At 40.3% G+C, this 14,818-nt stretch overlaps 1 protein-coding gene across 1 annotated transcript in view; it reads left to right on the top strand.

The window, feature by feature from the left end:
* LOC144603681 (protein NEL-like) overlaps positions 1-14,818 on the top strand; it is a 230,010-nt gene that overhangs the window by 66,848 nt on the left and 148,344 nt on the right. The window contains exons 10-12 of the mRNA XM_078417297.1: positions 3,173-3,264; positions 6,587-6,689; positions 10,012-10,140. Coding sequence (XP_078273423.1) covers positions 3,173-3,264; positions 6,587-6,689; positions 10,012-10,140 — 324 coding nt within the window. The remainder of the gene's footprint in view (positions 1-3,172; positions 3,265-6,586; positions 6,690-10,011; positions 10,141-14,818) is intronic.

Raw genomic sequence — 14,818 nt, forward strand, 5'->3', positions numbered from 1 at the left:
GTTGCATGGGAAATGACATCATCCCTAGGGGGAATCATTGCATCAGGCGCACAGAGGTGACTCAAGCTCAGGAGCGCCTGGACAAATTTCTGGAGTGATGATAAATGACCTTTAGAATTTAGACTTTCGAGGTACAACATGGAAACAGGCCCTTCGGCCCACCGAGTTCATGCCGAACAGTGATCACCAGGTACACCAGCACTATCCCAAAACTATGTACAATTTACAGAAGCCAATTAACCTATGAATCTGTATGTCCTTGGAGTGTGGGAGGAAACCGGATCGCCCAGAGAAAACCTATGTGGTCACTATTCACAGGGAGAACGTACAAACACCATATAGACAGCACCCATAGTCAGGATTGAACCCAGGTGTCTGCAAGGCAACAACTTTACTGCTGCACCACTGTGCCGCATCTAGTAATGGTCATTATCTTATTACATTCTGAAAGAAAACTGATTTTCAATTGCATAATACTGAAACTTCCCCCAGCACACTAGTAATTATTGAGTAAAAACCTCATTGGGTTAGGCAGCATCTGTGGAGGGAATAGACAGGCAGCATCTGTGAAGGGAATAGACAGACAATACTTTGGGTTGGGCCCCATATTCTGACTTATGGAGTATGAGGAAGCTGAAAAAGGGATCTAAGGATGGGGTAAAGCCTGGCAAGTGATAGGTGGATACAGGTGAGTGAGGTGATTGACAGATGGGTGGTGCAAATGACAGAGGCTGGAGATGAAAAGGTGACAAAAGGTTGTTGAAAATGGAAAGACGAGCAGGTGAAAATGTAAAGCTGGATGGAGGGATATGGGTGGAATGGCAAAGGGCGAGAAGGAGGGGGAGAAGTGAAAGGCAAATATGGAACTCATTGATGGGAGATGAGCACACAGAGGATGAAAAGGAGCAGGGTGACTAGTGTGGTGGAAGATGGGGGGAGTAATGTGTGCACATTGGGTGCGCACCCAGTAGATTCCAGCATCTACAGTTTCTTGTGTTTATTGCAGTTTAGTTTAGAGATACAGCTTGGAAACATTGAGTCCGCACCGACCAGCGATCACCTGTATACTAGTTCTATCCTACACATTAGGAACAATTTACAGAAATCAATTAACGTACAAACCTGCATGTCTTTGGAATGTAGGATGAGACCGGAGCACCCGGAGAACGCGCCTGGTTACAGGGAGAACGCGCAAATCCTATACGGACAGCACCCGTAATCAGTTTCGAACCTAGGGTCTTTGGTGCTGTAAGGCAGCAACTCTACCGCTGTGCCACTGTGCCGCCCAGTAATATCTCTAGTAATTATTACTTATGCCATAAAAAAAGGGTACTTTGTACCTGTTTCAATATATTTTTGTGCTGGTCACCCTGGATTAATCACTAGAACTCCGTGAGAAATCTAAAAACCATTTGGGTGGACATTGAATGGATGGTGATGTCAAACAGGAGTAATGAATCCACAGAAATGTCCACCACATTAGCTTTATCAAGATGAAGTGCCACTGAGTTGCTGTCTTTGGGTTTCAAACAGGTTATTTATTGCTGTGTTGGTAAAACATAATTTTTGGTGTTTAACAAGTAGATTTAGAAGTATAAAGAAATGCCAATATTGCATAGATTTGAGTTGGTGAAAGTCTGGTTATTACAGAGTGCATAATACTGTGGATTTTTACTAAGGTCACAAAGCTATATTTGCTATGTAAATGAGAATTAAAAATTAAAAACCTTACGAAGGGTCCAAAATCGAGAGTTGTCTGTCAATTTCCCACCACAGATGCTGCATGACCTGTTGAGCTCCCCTGCTGTTTGTCTATTCCTCAAGATTCCAACATCTGCAGTCTGTCTCCCACTAAAAGTTTGAAGATGTAGAAAATCTGAAACAAGAATAGAAAATTGTGGAAACAGCAGGTCAGGATTAAGTTCCTGAAAAAGTTAACATTGTTTCTGTATCCACAGATGCTGCATGACCTGTTGAGTCTTTTCAGCATTTTCTTTTTATTGTTTACTGTACACCCATCAGGAAAGTAGAGATGAAATAGCCTTATGTGCCTTTAGAGATACAGCATAGAAACAGGCCCTTTGACCCATGGTTGAATGGTGAAATAGGAGTAGACTTGATGGGCTGAATAGCTTAATTCTGCTCTTATCACGTGATCTTATGACCCACCATGCCGACCATTGGTCATCCGTTCACATTAGTTCAATGTTATTGCGCTTTTACTTCCACTCCCTACACACTCAGGGCAATTTACAGCAGCCAATTAACCTAGAAACTTGCATGTCTAGGAGAAACCAGAGCTCCTGGAAGAAACCCATGCGGTCACAGGTAGAACGTGTAAACTCCACACAGTCAGCACCCGAGGTCAGGATTGAACCCTGGTTTCTGATGCTGTGTGTTAGCAGCTCTACCAGCTGCACCACTGTCCTAAGTCCCAGAATAAAATGCAAGACAGTGAAGTTTTCAATTACTAGCAGTCATTTTTGCATTTGCAGGTAAAAGTTGAGATGTGTTCTTTGGTTGTCAAGGTTCGAACAAGTAATAAGTTGTAAAGACAAGGAACTGCAGATGCTGAAATCTTGAGCAAAACACAAATCGCTGGAGGAATTCTGCGGGTCAGGTAACATCTATGGAGAGAATGGACAGGCAATATTTTAAGTCTGTAACAGGGCCCCAATCTGAAACGTTGCCTGTCCATTCCCTCCACAGATGCTGTCTGAGTCATTGAATCTCTCCAGCACTTTGTGTTTTGCCTAGAAATAAACTGTATTTTGTTTCTTTTCATTCTAAAAATTATTTAAATTTCAGTTTTTAACATCTTTTTTGATAAAATTTCACAAAGCGAAAACCATTTAGGTCAGGCAAATTGAAAGCCCTGGGACATGAGAGTAGAGAATGGCTGTACTATAAAGTGTGCCAGCACCTCCAGATGCAGAAGGAAACTGAAATCAATTACTTTGCAGTGGGAAAGCACTTGTGTTGGTCGTATATTGGATAGAAACAACATACAGTATAACAGGATTGGCTATTTTTTTAATTTCGTTGTACTCGTTGCAATGACAATAAATGAATATTATTATTATTTGTTATTTTCACTTTCATTATTTACAAATAGCATTTGCTTAGTTGAACAAGTAAGCATTAATTTGAAATATTGTGCTTTTATTATCAGCTGTATGTGTCCTTGGCAACAAATTCTACTATAATGGACAAAGTATGGCAGAGTGGAAAACATCAGGAGAGTGCTATCTATTGGAGTGCAAGGTGGGGACTTATTTAATGTCATATTGTCCCCATTTTTCTGACTGAAGGCTTTATAATGTAAAGTCAAATCTATGCTTTATTCTTGTTTGCAAATGATTATTTTTCATTGGTGAGATGACTGTACTCAAGAGTAGAAAGTTCTTGGTGCCATGCAGTAAGCAGGTGATACAAATATGGCTGTGGGCTTTCACAGTTTATTTTAATCATCATCAGAGCAGCTAAGGTTTGGAAGCACAATGCCGTGTGTTTACTTCATACTGCTGAGGATGGCTTCTACATGTTTTGAAAACAAGAAATGAATTTCAGAAGCAGAGTTCAATGCGTTTGCACTATTACGGCGTGCTTAATGCATGGATGAGTTCCCACTCCAATTTTTTTAACGTTATGTTTCAGAATTATCATCTTTTGTGAAGTTGATTGTGTTCAGTGACCTGCTGAGGGTCCTGGACTGCACTGTTTTTATTTAACCAAATAAAACCAAAACAAAGGCAGAATAGGGTGGGGAAGGAGGTGGTGTGGGGGATGGGGAGGGAATGGGGGTGGAGGTAGAGGGGAAGAGGCAATGGGGGAGGGGGGGGAGGGGAAGGTAGATAAAGACCCTGGATTGGTAGGTTTACTAGGTTAATTCCCAGAATGGCGGGACTGTCATATGTTGAAAGACTGGAGCGACTAGGCTTGAATACACTGGAATTTAGAAGGATGAGAGGAGATCTTATCGAAACGTATAAGATTATTAAAGGGTTGGACACGTTAGAGGCAGGAAACATGTTCCCAATGTTGGGGGAGTCCAGAACAAGGGGCCACAGTTTAAGAATAAGGGGTAGGCCATTTAGAACGGAGATGAGGAAAATCTTTTTCAGTCAGAGAGTTGTGAATCTGTGGAATTCTCTGCCTCAGAAGGCAGTGGAGGCCAATTCTCTGAATGCATTCAAGAGAGAGCTTGATAGAGCTCTTAAGGATAGCGGAGTCAGGGGGTATGGGGAGAAAGCAGGAACGTGGTACTGATTGAGAATGATCAGCCATGATCACATTGAATGGCGGTGCTGGCTCGAAGGGCCGAATGGCCTCCTCCTGCACCTATTGTCTATTGTCTATTGTCCAATGGTCGATCTAACAATCTAATGCTGCAGCCAAACAGATAGTCGATCAGACATAACCATCAGTGTAAATGAGAAATGGTTCATTAATGTCAAATGTTTTCAGCTTCAGTCAGTTTAATACAAAAACACACATTCAAAATTCAGTGATGTCTGCAAGGATTACATGATAGTCTCTGTTGATTACATAGGTTACATTGTATGATTTGTGCAAATGTCCGGTACTTGTCAAAATGTCCAATGCAATCCAAATGCATTAAATAATTCACTTTTGCCAGCAATTAATATTAGTTTTGAAGAATATTTGGTGTAACAATGCTTCTACTATAAAGTCCCAGTTTCTGTTGAAGCATGTGTGAAGTTATTTAGCAGAGTAGTTTAATATATATATATATATATTTAATATATTCACTTAAAATTTCTCAAACTCTATCACTAATGTGGAAGTCTTAAGGGAGCAGGTTGGAAATCAGAGTTAATTTGATTCTAAAATTGCAGCGCTTTGTGCAGGAGACACGCCACCCAGGATGTCCTACCAGGCAGGCATGATGTTTACTACTTGTGAGAAGATGTTCCACTCTCTCTCAGTTTGCACACTTTTTAAAAAAATTGTAGAAATGTGCTCCATGGGAAGGAAAGTAGGAAAAACGGGCAATTAAAAAGGTCCAAGCTTTCGTTCTACTTTAATATCATGCCGTATTTATGTTTTTTTAAATGATGATCTTTAACCAGCTCCAGTGACAGACCAGTGCATTTTGGGATTAATTCAAAGGATGTGAATGTTGCCGGAGAGGCCAGAATTTATTATCCATTCCTAATTATCCCCTAAACTGAGTAGAATCTCAGGCCATTCCAGAGGTTAGTTGAGAGCCAACCATATTGTGGAGATCCTAAATTCACAGAGGCCAGACTGGGCAAGGGAGGGAGGGAGGGTTCCTTTGCCGAAGAACATTGGCAAACTAATTGAATTTTTAAAATTCGGTTCCAATTGGGTTCCAGCTTTGTTTAATTGCTAGAATTTAAATTCTCAGCTGCCAGGCAGAATTCAGATTAACAGTCCAGTCCTCTGCATGCTGGTTCACTGTCTAACTGTTACAGAAGCACCCCTGATGTTACCGTTGACAAGCAAAATATTAGTTGTCTCCTAACATTTAATATGTGATCTTTCTACCCTCTAAACCAGAGAGATAAGAATGAAAAGGAGTAAAGGAGGGGGATAATTGAGATGAATATCAAAAAGTTAATTAACTTCTCCCTGCAATGTAACATCTTCCTCAGTATTTTTCAGCAAATATCTCCTTAACTACATTGCACACTGACTGGAAATCTCGTTTAAACTTTTGCTTATTATTTAAAACAGTGGTATCAAGCAAGGCCCTGTGCTTTTCCTGAACTATAAGTAGGAGCAATATTTTATTGCGTTGCCCTTTCACATGAATTCAGTGGAATTTTGAGGGCCTGGCAATAAAAGGTAAATATTTCCAACCTGCTGTCTGGATGAGGAAAAAGAGGCTTTGCAGATTAATTGTCCAAATAGAAACCATCAAAGTCTGATAGGAATGAAAATGGCCCTATTTTTAAATCAAGGTGGCCTGGTCCATAGCATCTAATCTGTGTCTAGTTGTTAAAAAAAATCCTTAATTTAATTGCAGCCCACATTCATTGAAAAATGCTACCTTGCTGGTAGGGACTTATTCCATTGTACTTCCAAATGAAATGCAACTTGTGCCCAATGCATAATTGTGACTTTTCAATTCAGATAATCAGGTATTTTCTCAGTAAAACAACAGTGGGAACAGTAAGGAGGAACAACATTGATATTTTGATGATGAAGCATACAATTTCAGCTTTGATTGCTTCAGCCAAGAGCATTGTTTGGGGCTTGTGTTTTGCTTCACAATTTAGGATCCATTAACATCAATTAATGCATTTTGTTAGCGTGGGTGTGAGGTATGAAGATGGTGTAGTTGGAAGTGGCAGAGGGAAGAGAATTGTGAAACTGGTGTCCGATACTCCAGAAGGTATTTAGATTTGAGAATTGAATATCTGTTAAAATACACAATTGTAATAAATAAACATAAAATCCTTTTTCGGTGCAAAAGTTAAATGATTATCTTTCATAATAAAACTAATGTATTGAGTCTCTCTATATAATAGTGTGCGCTTGAAGGCAAAGTGATGTTTATTAAGTGCAATTATGTAACATTTTCTCTTTTATTTGACAGGAAAAATCCATGCAGCGTATTTCATATCCAAGCTGTCCATTGCTGCCTTGCTCACCTTCGAAACAAATTTTGTTAACAGACAGCTGCTGCAAAATTTGCAAAGGTAACAACCACAGAACTTAAGTCAAATTCTGACTCCAGATTGCTGCTCCACAATAATCAAATCTTTGCATTCAAAAATTTCAGATAAGTTTCAGAAATGGCTAATATGAAAAAAACCCCACTTCTCATACAATATGAATATTTTATTTGTTATATAGACACAGAATGCTGGAGTAACTCAGTGGGTCAGGCAGCATCTCTGGAGAAAAGGAATAGGTGACGTTTCCGGTTGAGGCCCTTCTTCAGACTGAGAGTCAGGGGAAAGGGAAATGTACAGAACATGAAAATTTACAGAACAAATCAGAGCCCGCATCGATGACCAAGGAAAGATGGAGCCCACAATAGTTAATTTTTGGCTGTGGAAGACGTGATAACGAGGGGGTACGAACAGTGAAACTAGCACGATGACTAGGGTGTGTGAGGGACTGACAGAGAGGGAATGCAAAGGTTACTTGAAATTAGAGAAATCAACATTCGTACCGTTGGGTAATGACTCATATATTGTCTGCCGTGTTCCAGCATTGTGTAGTGATTCGGAGGACCAGTTACCTCCGTTAGAATCATAGAGTCATAGATTGATACAGTGTGGAAACAGGCCCTTCGGCCCAACTTGCCCACACCGGCCAACATATCCCAGCTACACCAGTCCCACCTGCCTGTGCTTGGTCCATACCCCTCCAAACTTGTCCTATCCATGTACCTGTCTAACTGTTTCTTAAATGTTGGGATAGTCCCAGCCTCAATTACCTCCTCTAGTAACTTGTTCCATACACCCACCACCCTTTGTGGGAAAAAGTTACCCCTCAGATTCCTATTAATTTTTTTCCCCTTCACCTTGAACATGTGTCCTCTTGTCCTCGATTCCCCTACTCTGGGCAAGAGACTCTGTGCATCTACCTGATCTATTCCTCTCATAATTTTATGCACCTCTATAAGATTCTCTTGCGCTCCAAGAAATAGAGACCCAGCCTACTCAACCTCTCCCTATAACTCAGACCCTCTAGGCCTGGCAACATCCTCTTAAATCTTCTCTGAACCCTTTCAAGCTTGACAATATCTTTCCTATAACATGGTGCCCAGGACTGAACACAGTACTCTAAATGCGGTCTCGTCAATGTTTTATATAACTGCAACATGACCTCCTAACTTCTATACTTCCATGTGGAAATTTAAATGTGCTAAAATTAAGTTAAATTAAATTGTGCTGCAGGCCAAGGTTGTTCCTTCCTTTCTGATCTTCCTTCCCCCCTGAAATGGGTGTACGCCATTCTCCTTGGGCCAAGAGAGAAAACGCTCAAAATTGAATTAACTTGGGCTTTCCTCACATACTCTTCCTGGGTCGTTAAAGAGCACCATGTCAAGATGACTGAGAATCCACCTTTCAAAACAAAGAACATTGAACAGTACAGCACAAGAACAGGCCCCTCAGCCCACAATGTCCGTGCTGGACATGATGCCAAAGTAAACTAACCACCTCTGCCTGCATGAGATCCACATCCTTCCACTCCCCACATATCCATGTGTCTATCCAAAACCTCTTAAATGCCATTGCCATATCTGCCTCAACCACCATCCCTGGCAGCATGTTCCAGGCACTCAGCACTCTGTGTAAAAAAAAACCTGCCCGCACATCTCCTTTAAACTTTGCTCCTCTCACCTTAAAGGTATGCCCTCTAGTCTTTGTCATTTCTTCTCATAATGTATGCCTCTCAATAGACAATAGACAATAGGTGCAGGAGTAGGCCATTCGGCCCTTCGAGCCAGCACCACCATTCAATGTGATCATGGCTGATCATTCTCAATCAGTACCCCGTTCCTGCCTTCTCCCCATAACCCCCTGACTCCGCTATCCTTAAGAGCTCTATCTAGCTCTCTCTTGAATGCATTCAGAGAATTGGCCTCCACTGCCTTCTGAGGCAGTGAATTCCACAGATTTACAACTCTCTGACTGAAAAAGTTTTTCATCTCCGTTCTAAATGGCCTACCCCTTATTCTTAAACTGTGGCCCCATAATCTATAAGACAGCCTCCAATGCTCTGAAGTTTGTCCAACCTCTTCTTGTAGCTAAATCCCTCTATTCCAGCCTGCATTTTGGTAAATCCCTTCTGCACCATCTCCAAAGCCTCAAGATCCACCCTGTAATGAGGTGACCGGACCTCACACAATACTCCAAACACAAAAGAATGAAATCCTTTAAATATGAAAATTGCTGTAGTCCTTATCCAAACTGCAGCAAATTAGGGATTGAGTCCATCAATTAATTTGGTTAAAACAAGGCATCTGGTTTCAGATTTGCCAGAGGTTCAAGAGAAGAATCACAGTAAGAACAAACTGACTTTGGTTAAAGGCAGAGTGATATAAATGATCCTGTAATTTGTGAACATTGGAGCATCTAATTTAGCAAATTACTAGACATTAAACTATTAGTTTCATGATCACAAAATTCCATGAAATTTCAGGCCCATTATTCCTGAATAATAGAAAAATATAATTGGGAAAATGATTAAATAATTGAAGGGAACTGGTTGGCAGAGTTTCCCGTCCACTTTTCCTAGACAGGAAAGGTCGGTTTCTCCTCATTTACTGGATCCTTGTCTTGACAGTGAGGTGGAATCTTTGTCGCTATTATTCCCAGCTAAATTTGTTACTGTCAGTCGCTGACAGGTTCTCTCTGTAAATTGGTTTCGCTCAGAAGAACCTCCACGGAAAAATGAATACGACAACAAATAAAAAGATCTGATATCAGGCCAATAAAGCTTGTAGCCAGCTGGAACACCTATTTTAAGCTACACTCGTGCTTACCCTGGGATGTGACCTGATGCATTTTTCACTCCTTGATGCATGGATTAGATCACAGTAGCTAATGGATCAAGGTACTATGGGCAAGCAGGATAATTAGTGTACTAAACTACTTAGCAGAATTGCACATACCAAAAGCAGGCTGAATGAAGTTGCCTATCAAGCGAAGGTGGACACAAAATGCTGGAGTAACTCAGCGGGTCTGGCAGCATCTCAGGAGAGAATGAATGGGTGACGTTTCGGGTCGAGACCCTTATGAAAGAAGGATCTTGACCTGAAACGTCACCCATTCCTTCTCTCCTGAGATGCTGCCTGACCCTCTGAGTTACTCCAGCATTTTGTGTCTACCTTCGGTTTTCCTACACAGTTATTTTCCTACACATCCTGCCTATCAAGTGAGGTCTTCAGTATTTCAACATTTTCTTTATAAATAGCTACACTGATTCTCAGGAAGACTCTAATGAGATTACAACTGGAGCTCACTCAGTAAAATCATTCCTTCCATTTATTCCTTCTCTTCCTAGGCTATGACTTCTGCGCCGAGAGCTCCGAATGCATTGAAAATTCTGAATGTGTCAACTTGGAAGCCGGTGCAACCTGCAGATGTAAATCTGGCTTCTCATCTCTCCGTGATGATGAAGCGTACTGTGAAGGTTAGTGTTTCGCAACAACGCTTCTAGTCCACGCTCACCAGCATCATTAGCAATTACAGGAAAGAAATGTAGCAGAAGTCGTGGTCTATTCTGCCCCTTTGGACTGCTCTGCCATTTAATTAGATCCCAGCTGATTTGCACTACAACTACATTTTGGTGTCCTTTGCTACCTACGTTGTACAATTTATACCATTCATACCTAACAAAATTCTACTGCTCTTTGTTCTGAAAGCTTCGACTGTTTCAAAACCTAGAATCTTTAGCAAACAGATTTGCAAGTATATTTGTATATTTTTTGACTTGCAATATTGACTCTTTTTTTTCTATGGGTGCTGCCTTGTCTGCTGTTTACAGCATTTTCAATTTACATTTCAGATTTCCAAAATCAGCAGCTTTTTTCCCAATTTTCCAGGCATTTATGCTCCTATGTAGATGCAAATAATATAATTTATTTCCCTTGTATAAATTTTACATTTGCAGATGCATTTATAAGCTTAATGTTAAGCATTTCGGGATGCATTTTAACCTTGAAGTTGAAAGATAAAACTGGTGCTGGTTCCTTTGATGGAAACGACGTGATTTTCATTTCCATTCATGTTTCTGCAAATGGAAATCAAACCACTTCATGCCTAAGTGAGAAGCTGAATAGCTAATGTGTTACTACAGAATTGACTTTGAATTTGCAATTTGAATGATAATGAGCTGTTCACTTTTACAGTCACAGCTTTATAAAACTGACAGCACTTCTCATGTTCATACATGTGCAATTTCACATGGAAATCCAGAAGTCACTGTCAGTGCTCCTTAACATGGCGCGCTGCTGTAATCTCTACTGAGGCAATTTTAACACTGATTTGGCATTAACTTCAACTTTGAACAAGCTTTTCTACCTTTAAAAATGTTACGCCTTTTTGAATGTTTAACCAATGTTATAATAGCGAAGAATCAAGGATAAATGTTGCCTGGACTGGAGGGCTCAAGATATATGAATAAATTGGATTGGCTGTGACTTTTTAACCCATCACAAAGGAGGCTGAGGGATGAACCTTGCGATACAATAGAACTTTATACGATATCATATGCAATAGAACTTAACGAGGTTTATCAAATGATGAGTGGGACTGGTAGGGTAGACTGTCACAATCTTTTTCCCTGGCACTAGGTTTAAGGTGAGAGGGAAAATATTTAAAGTGGATTGGAGGGGCAAGTTCTCACACAGAGGATGGAAGGTATATAGAACGAGTTGCCAGAGTAGATGGCAGAGACAGATTCAGAAGCAAGATTTTAAAAACATTTTGATAGGTACTTGGACAGGAAGGCACTTGGAGGATTCAGGAATATTGGCCAAACACAGGCAAATTAGATGAGCTTGGTTGGCATGGATGAGTTGGGCCATAAAAGGATGAGTTGGGCCATAAAAGGGCCTATTTCTATGTGGGGTAACTGTGAATCTCTCTGGCCCTGAAAATTTGTTTTCATCTGTGTGTGGACTTTAACCCTTCAGAATAATTATTTCAAAAAAACGTGGCATTCATTTTTCTTATGATATTTTAACATTCTACTACATTTTTAATACCTGAATCCTTGATATTGTGAGAGGCTGAAAAATGTTGCGAAACTGGAGGTTTTTATTAGAATTTTAAAAAAATTATGGAATTGCTTCAGTCAGACACTTGGACGGAGAAATGGAGTTAAAGTACCAGGTCGATACAGTTTAATTTGGTTTTTATGGCTGGTCTGTTTTTGATAATTCTTCAATCTGATTGCTGTCTCATCCAACTTAGTGATAACACTGTTGTTAGATCATAAAGGTCTAGACAGAAGATGCTTGGCCGAAGATTGTTCAGGTAAAGGCAAAATGTATGCTATATAGTCTGTTGAATATTTGTAGGCAGTATTCTAAATAAGCATTTGATCCATTAAAGTTTGCACTAGATTTTACAGTAATGTTTTGGAATGGGCAAGAGTAAAAAAGTTTGGAGGGAACTGTTGAAAGTTTATAAGATCTTATAATAGAAAATGAAAGGTATTAAGTGAGTTACTATTAGCCTTATTCTAGAAGTGAATCAATGTGATATACTGTAACTGGGGAGACAGAGATCCTGGCTAATGGTGCTTTCTGTACAGAGTTTGCACGTTCTCCCTGTGACCAAGTAGGTTTTCTCCAGGTACTCTGGTTTCCTCCAACACTCCAAAAACATACAGGTTTGAGGGTTAATTGGCTTTAGTAAATTTGTAAATTGTCCTTAGTGTGTAGAATAGTGCTAGTGTACCAGGTGATTGCACTCTTTGGGATGAAGGGCTTGTTTCCACGCTGCACCTCTAAACTAATCTCCTTAAACTGCATAAATTCTGGTTGTTATATTTAATGCATACAAGGAACAGCAGATGCTGATTTCCAAAAATTACATAAAGTGCTGGAGTAATCCAGCGGGTTTGGCAGCATCTCTGGAGGACATGAATAAGTGATGTTCCAGGGCAGTCTGAAGAAAGATCCCAACCTGAAACATCACCTATCCATGACCTCCAGGGGTGCTGCTTGACCTGCTGAGTTACTCCAGCACTTTTTTTTTTTTTTTTGTTAACCAGCATCTGCTTTTCTTTGTGTCTGTAATATTTGCTACACTTATGATATTTAAACGTTCAGCTGTTATAATGGTCAGATCAGCATTAAGTAATCGACTGAGGTTCTGCTTCATCGCGTAATTATTTCGAATGTGGCTCTGCGGTTTGCTGTTTTGATGTGCCATGAATGATGCACAATGCCTTTCCAGTTGATAGTTTGCCTTTACCAAACAACAGGGTAGAGTTACTGAAGGGAGTTGAGATATTGTTTGATACGATAGAACTTTATTTATCCCAGGAGCGAAATTGGTCTGCAAATAATCATAAAACATAACAAGATCCATGAAACATGAAATCAAAGTGACGAGAGGAAATGATTGAGGATGTGCAAAGATTGGGGGGGGGGGGGGGGGGTAGGGGAGGCGGGGAGTCAGTCTACCCCACGACAGAAGGGGGAGGAGTTGTACAGTTTGATAGCCACAGGGAACAAGGATCTCCTGTGGCGTCTGTCCTGCATCTTGGTGGAACCAAGATGGAGGAAGGAAGCAGCATGAGGTTGAGCTCATTCTTGTCCGTCTAGTCTCAAGCTGAAGAGTGTGGTTAATTCCGGTAATGAATGACTTAATTGGCTCCTGGTCCAGCAAAGGCTTGTAGTGAGAGCCTTTACCTTAACCCTCCAAATCTCTGTGGCATTCCAACTCTGAAAATCTCTTACAGCTCCAGAATCACAGGTGAACTCTTCCCTTCCACCCTTTTACCCTTTTGTGAATCACCCATTCCATTTCACCCACCCCTGCCAAAGTCTGGAAACGTATCCCAAACATTTCCACCTCCTTCTCTTCCCTACAGCTCTCTTCATCAACACCAAAGATCTGGTCAGTCTAAAGAAGGGTCCCAACCTGAAACTGTTCTCCTGAGATACTCCCCAATCTGCTGAGTTACTCCAGCACTTAATCTTTCTTTTATAAACTAGCATCTGCAGTTCTTTGTATTTCCTTAGTCAACGCATGCTCATCTCATCTAATAGTTTCTTCTTTTACCCATTATCAATTTTTATTAAAAAACATTTCTGTAAATCACTTTTGGACCTGCTACAACAGGTTATTACTGTGGTAAGAGAAATTAGAGAGCAAACAATGACGCAAATGCCAGACTATGTGAAGTTTCTTGCAGTAACTGTACATAATGAAAGACTCACCTTGTGATTCATTTAATGGCTTTACTATTTTCTCATAAATAGTAAATAGCAAGAAAATTCTGGGCTCGTGCTGTGGTCTTGACCCACAATGGATGGGACTAAAAGCTACTTCCAAAAGTCAACCATCTTGATAAAGGGCACATGTGAAAAGATGTGGAGGGGGCAATGGGGGTAAATAAGGTTCTATTAGCAATCCCAAAGATGGGCAAAAGTAAATATTGTACAAATAAAATCATGAAAATTAAGAATTTCTAACAAACTGCAAGGAGTTGAGCTTTGTGCTTTGCTCAATATTTTAGCATCTGCAGTTCCTAGTGCCTCTAGAATAGTTTTGTAATGGCTGTCATGTGAAAAGAAGGAACACAATGTCAGATGTGGGTTGAGGTCATGATTGTTTACATTCTAAATTTCTGAATTTGAATATGATGTTTGCTTTCAGCAGAATAAAGGAGCCCCATCTCACAGCATTCTGCTTGATTAAAGTATAGGCTTGAGTGTGGTTTTGTACTCATTCTTTTAAATGGCACACAGAAGGGTTGAAGTAAGCAGTCTGTTTTTAAGCATTGTATTAAGTCATCATTTAATACTAATACAGGATAAAAACTTAGATTGCAACATCACACGGCATGGTAGCACAACGGTAGAGTGGACATCTTATAACGCTGGTGAACCTGGTTCGATCCTATGTATTCATGTCAATTGTGAAGAAATGATAGAATGTAGAAACAAAGAACTGCAGATGTTGGTTTATACCAAAGATAGACACAAAGTGCTAGAGTAACTCACTGGGTCAGGCAGCATCTCTGGAGAAAAAAGATGGTTGACATTTTGGATTGGGACCTTCGTTCCGAAATGTCACCCATCCTTTTTCCCTAGAGATGCTGCCTGATCCACAGAGTTACTCCAGCACTTTCT

This window comes from Rhinoraja longicauda, chromosome 20 (genome assembly GCF_053455715.1).
Source record: "Rhinoraja longicauda isolate Sanriku21f chromosome 20, sRhiLon1.1, whole genome shotgun sequence".
NCBI classification, from domain to species: Eukaryota; Metazoa; Chordata; class Chondrichthyes; order Rajiformes; family Arhynchobatidae; genus Rhinoraja; species Rhinoraja longicauda.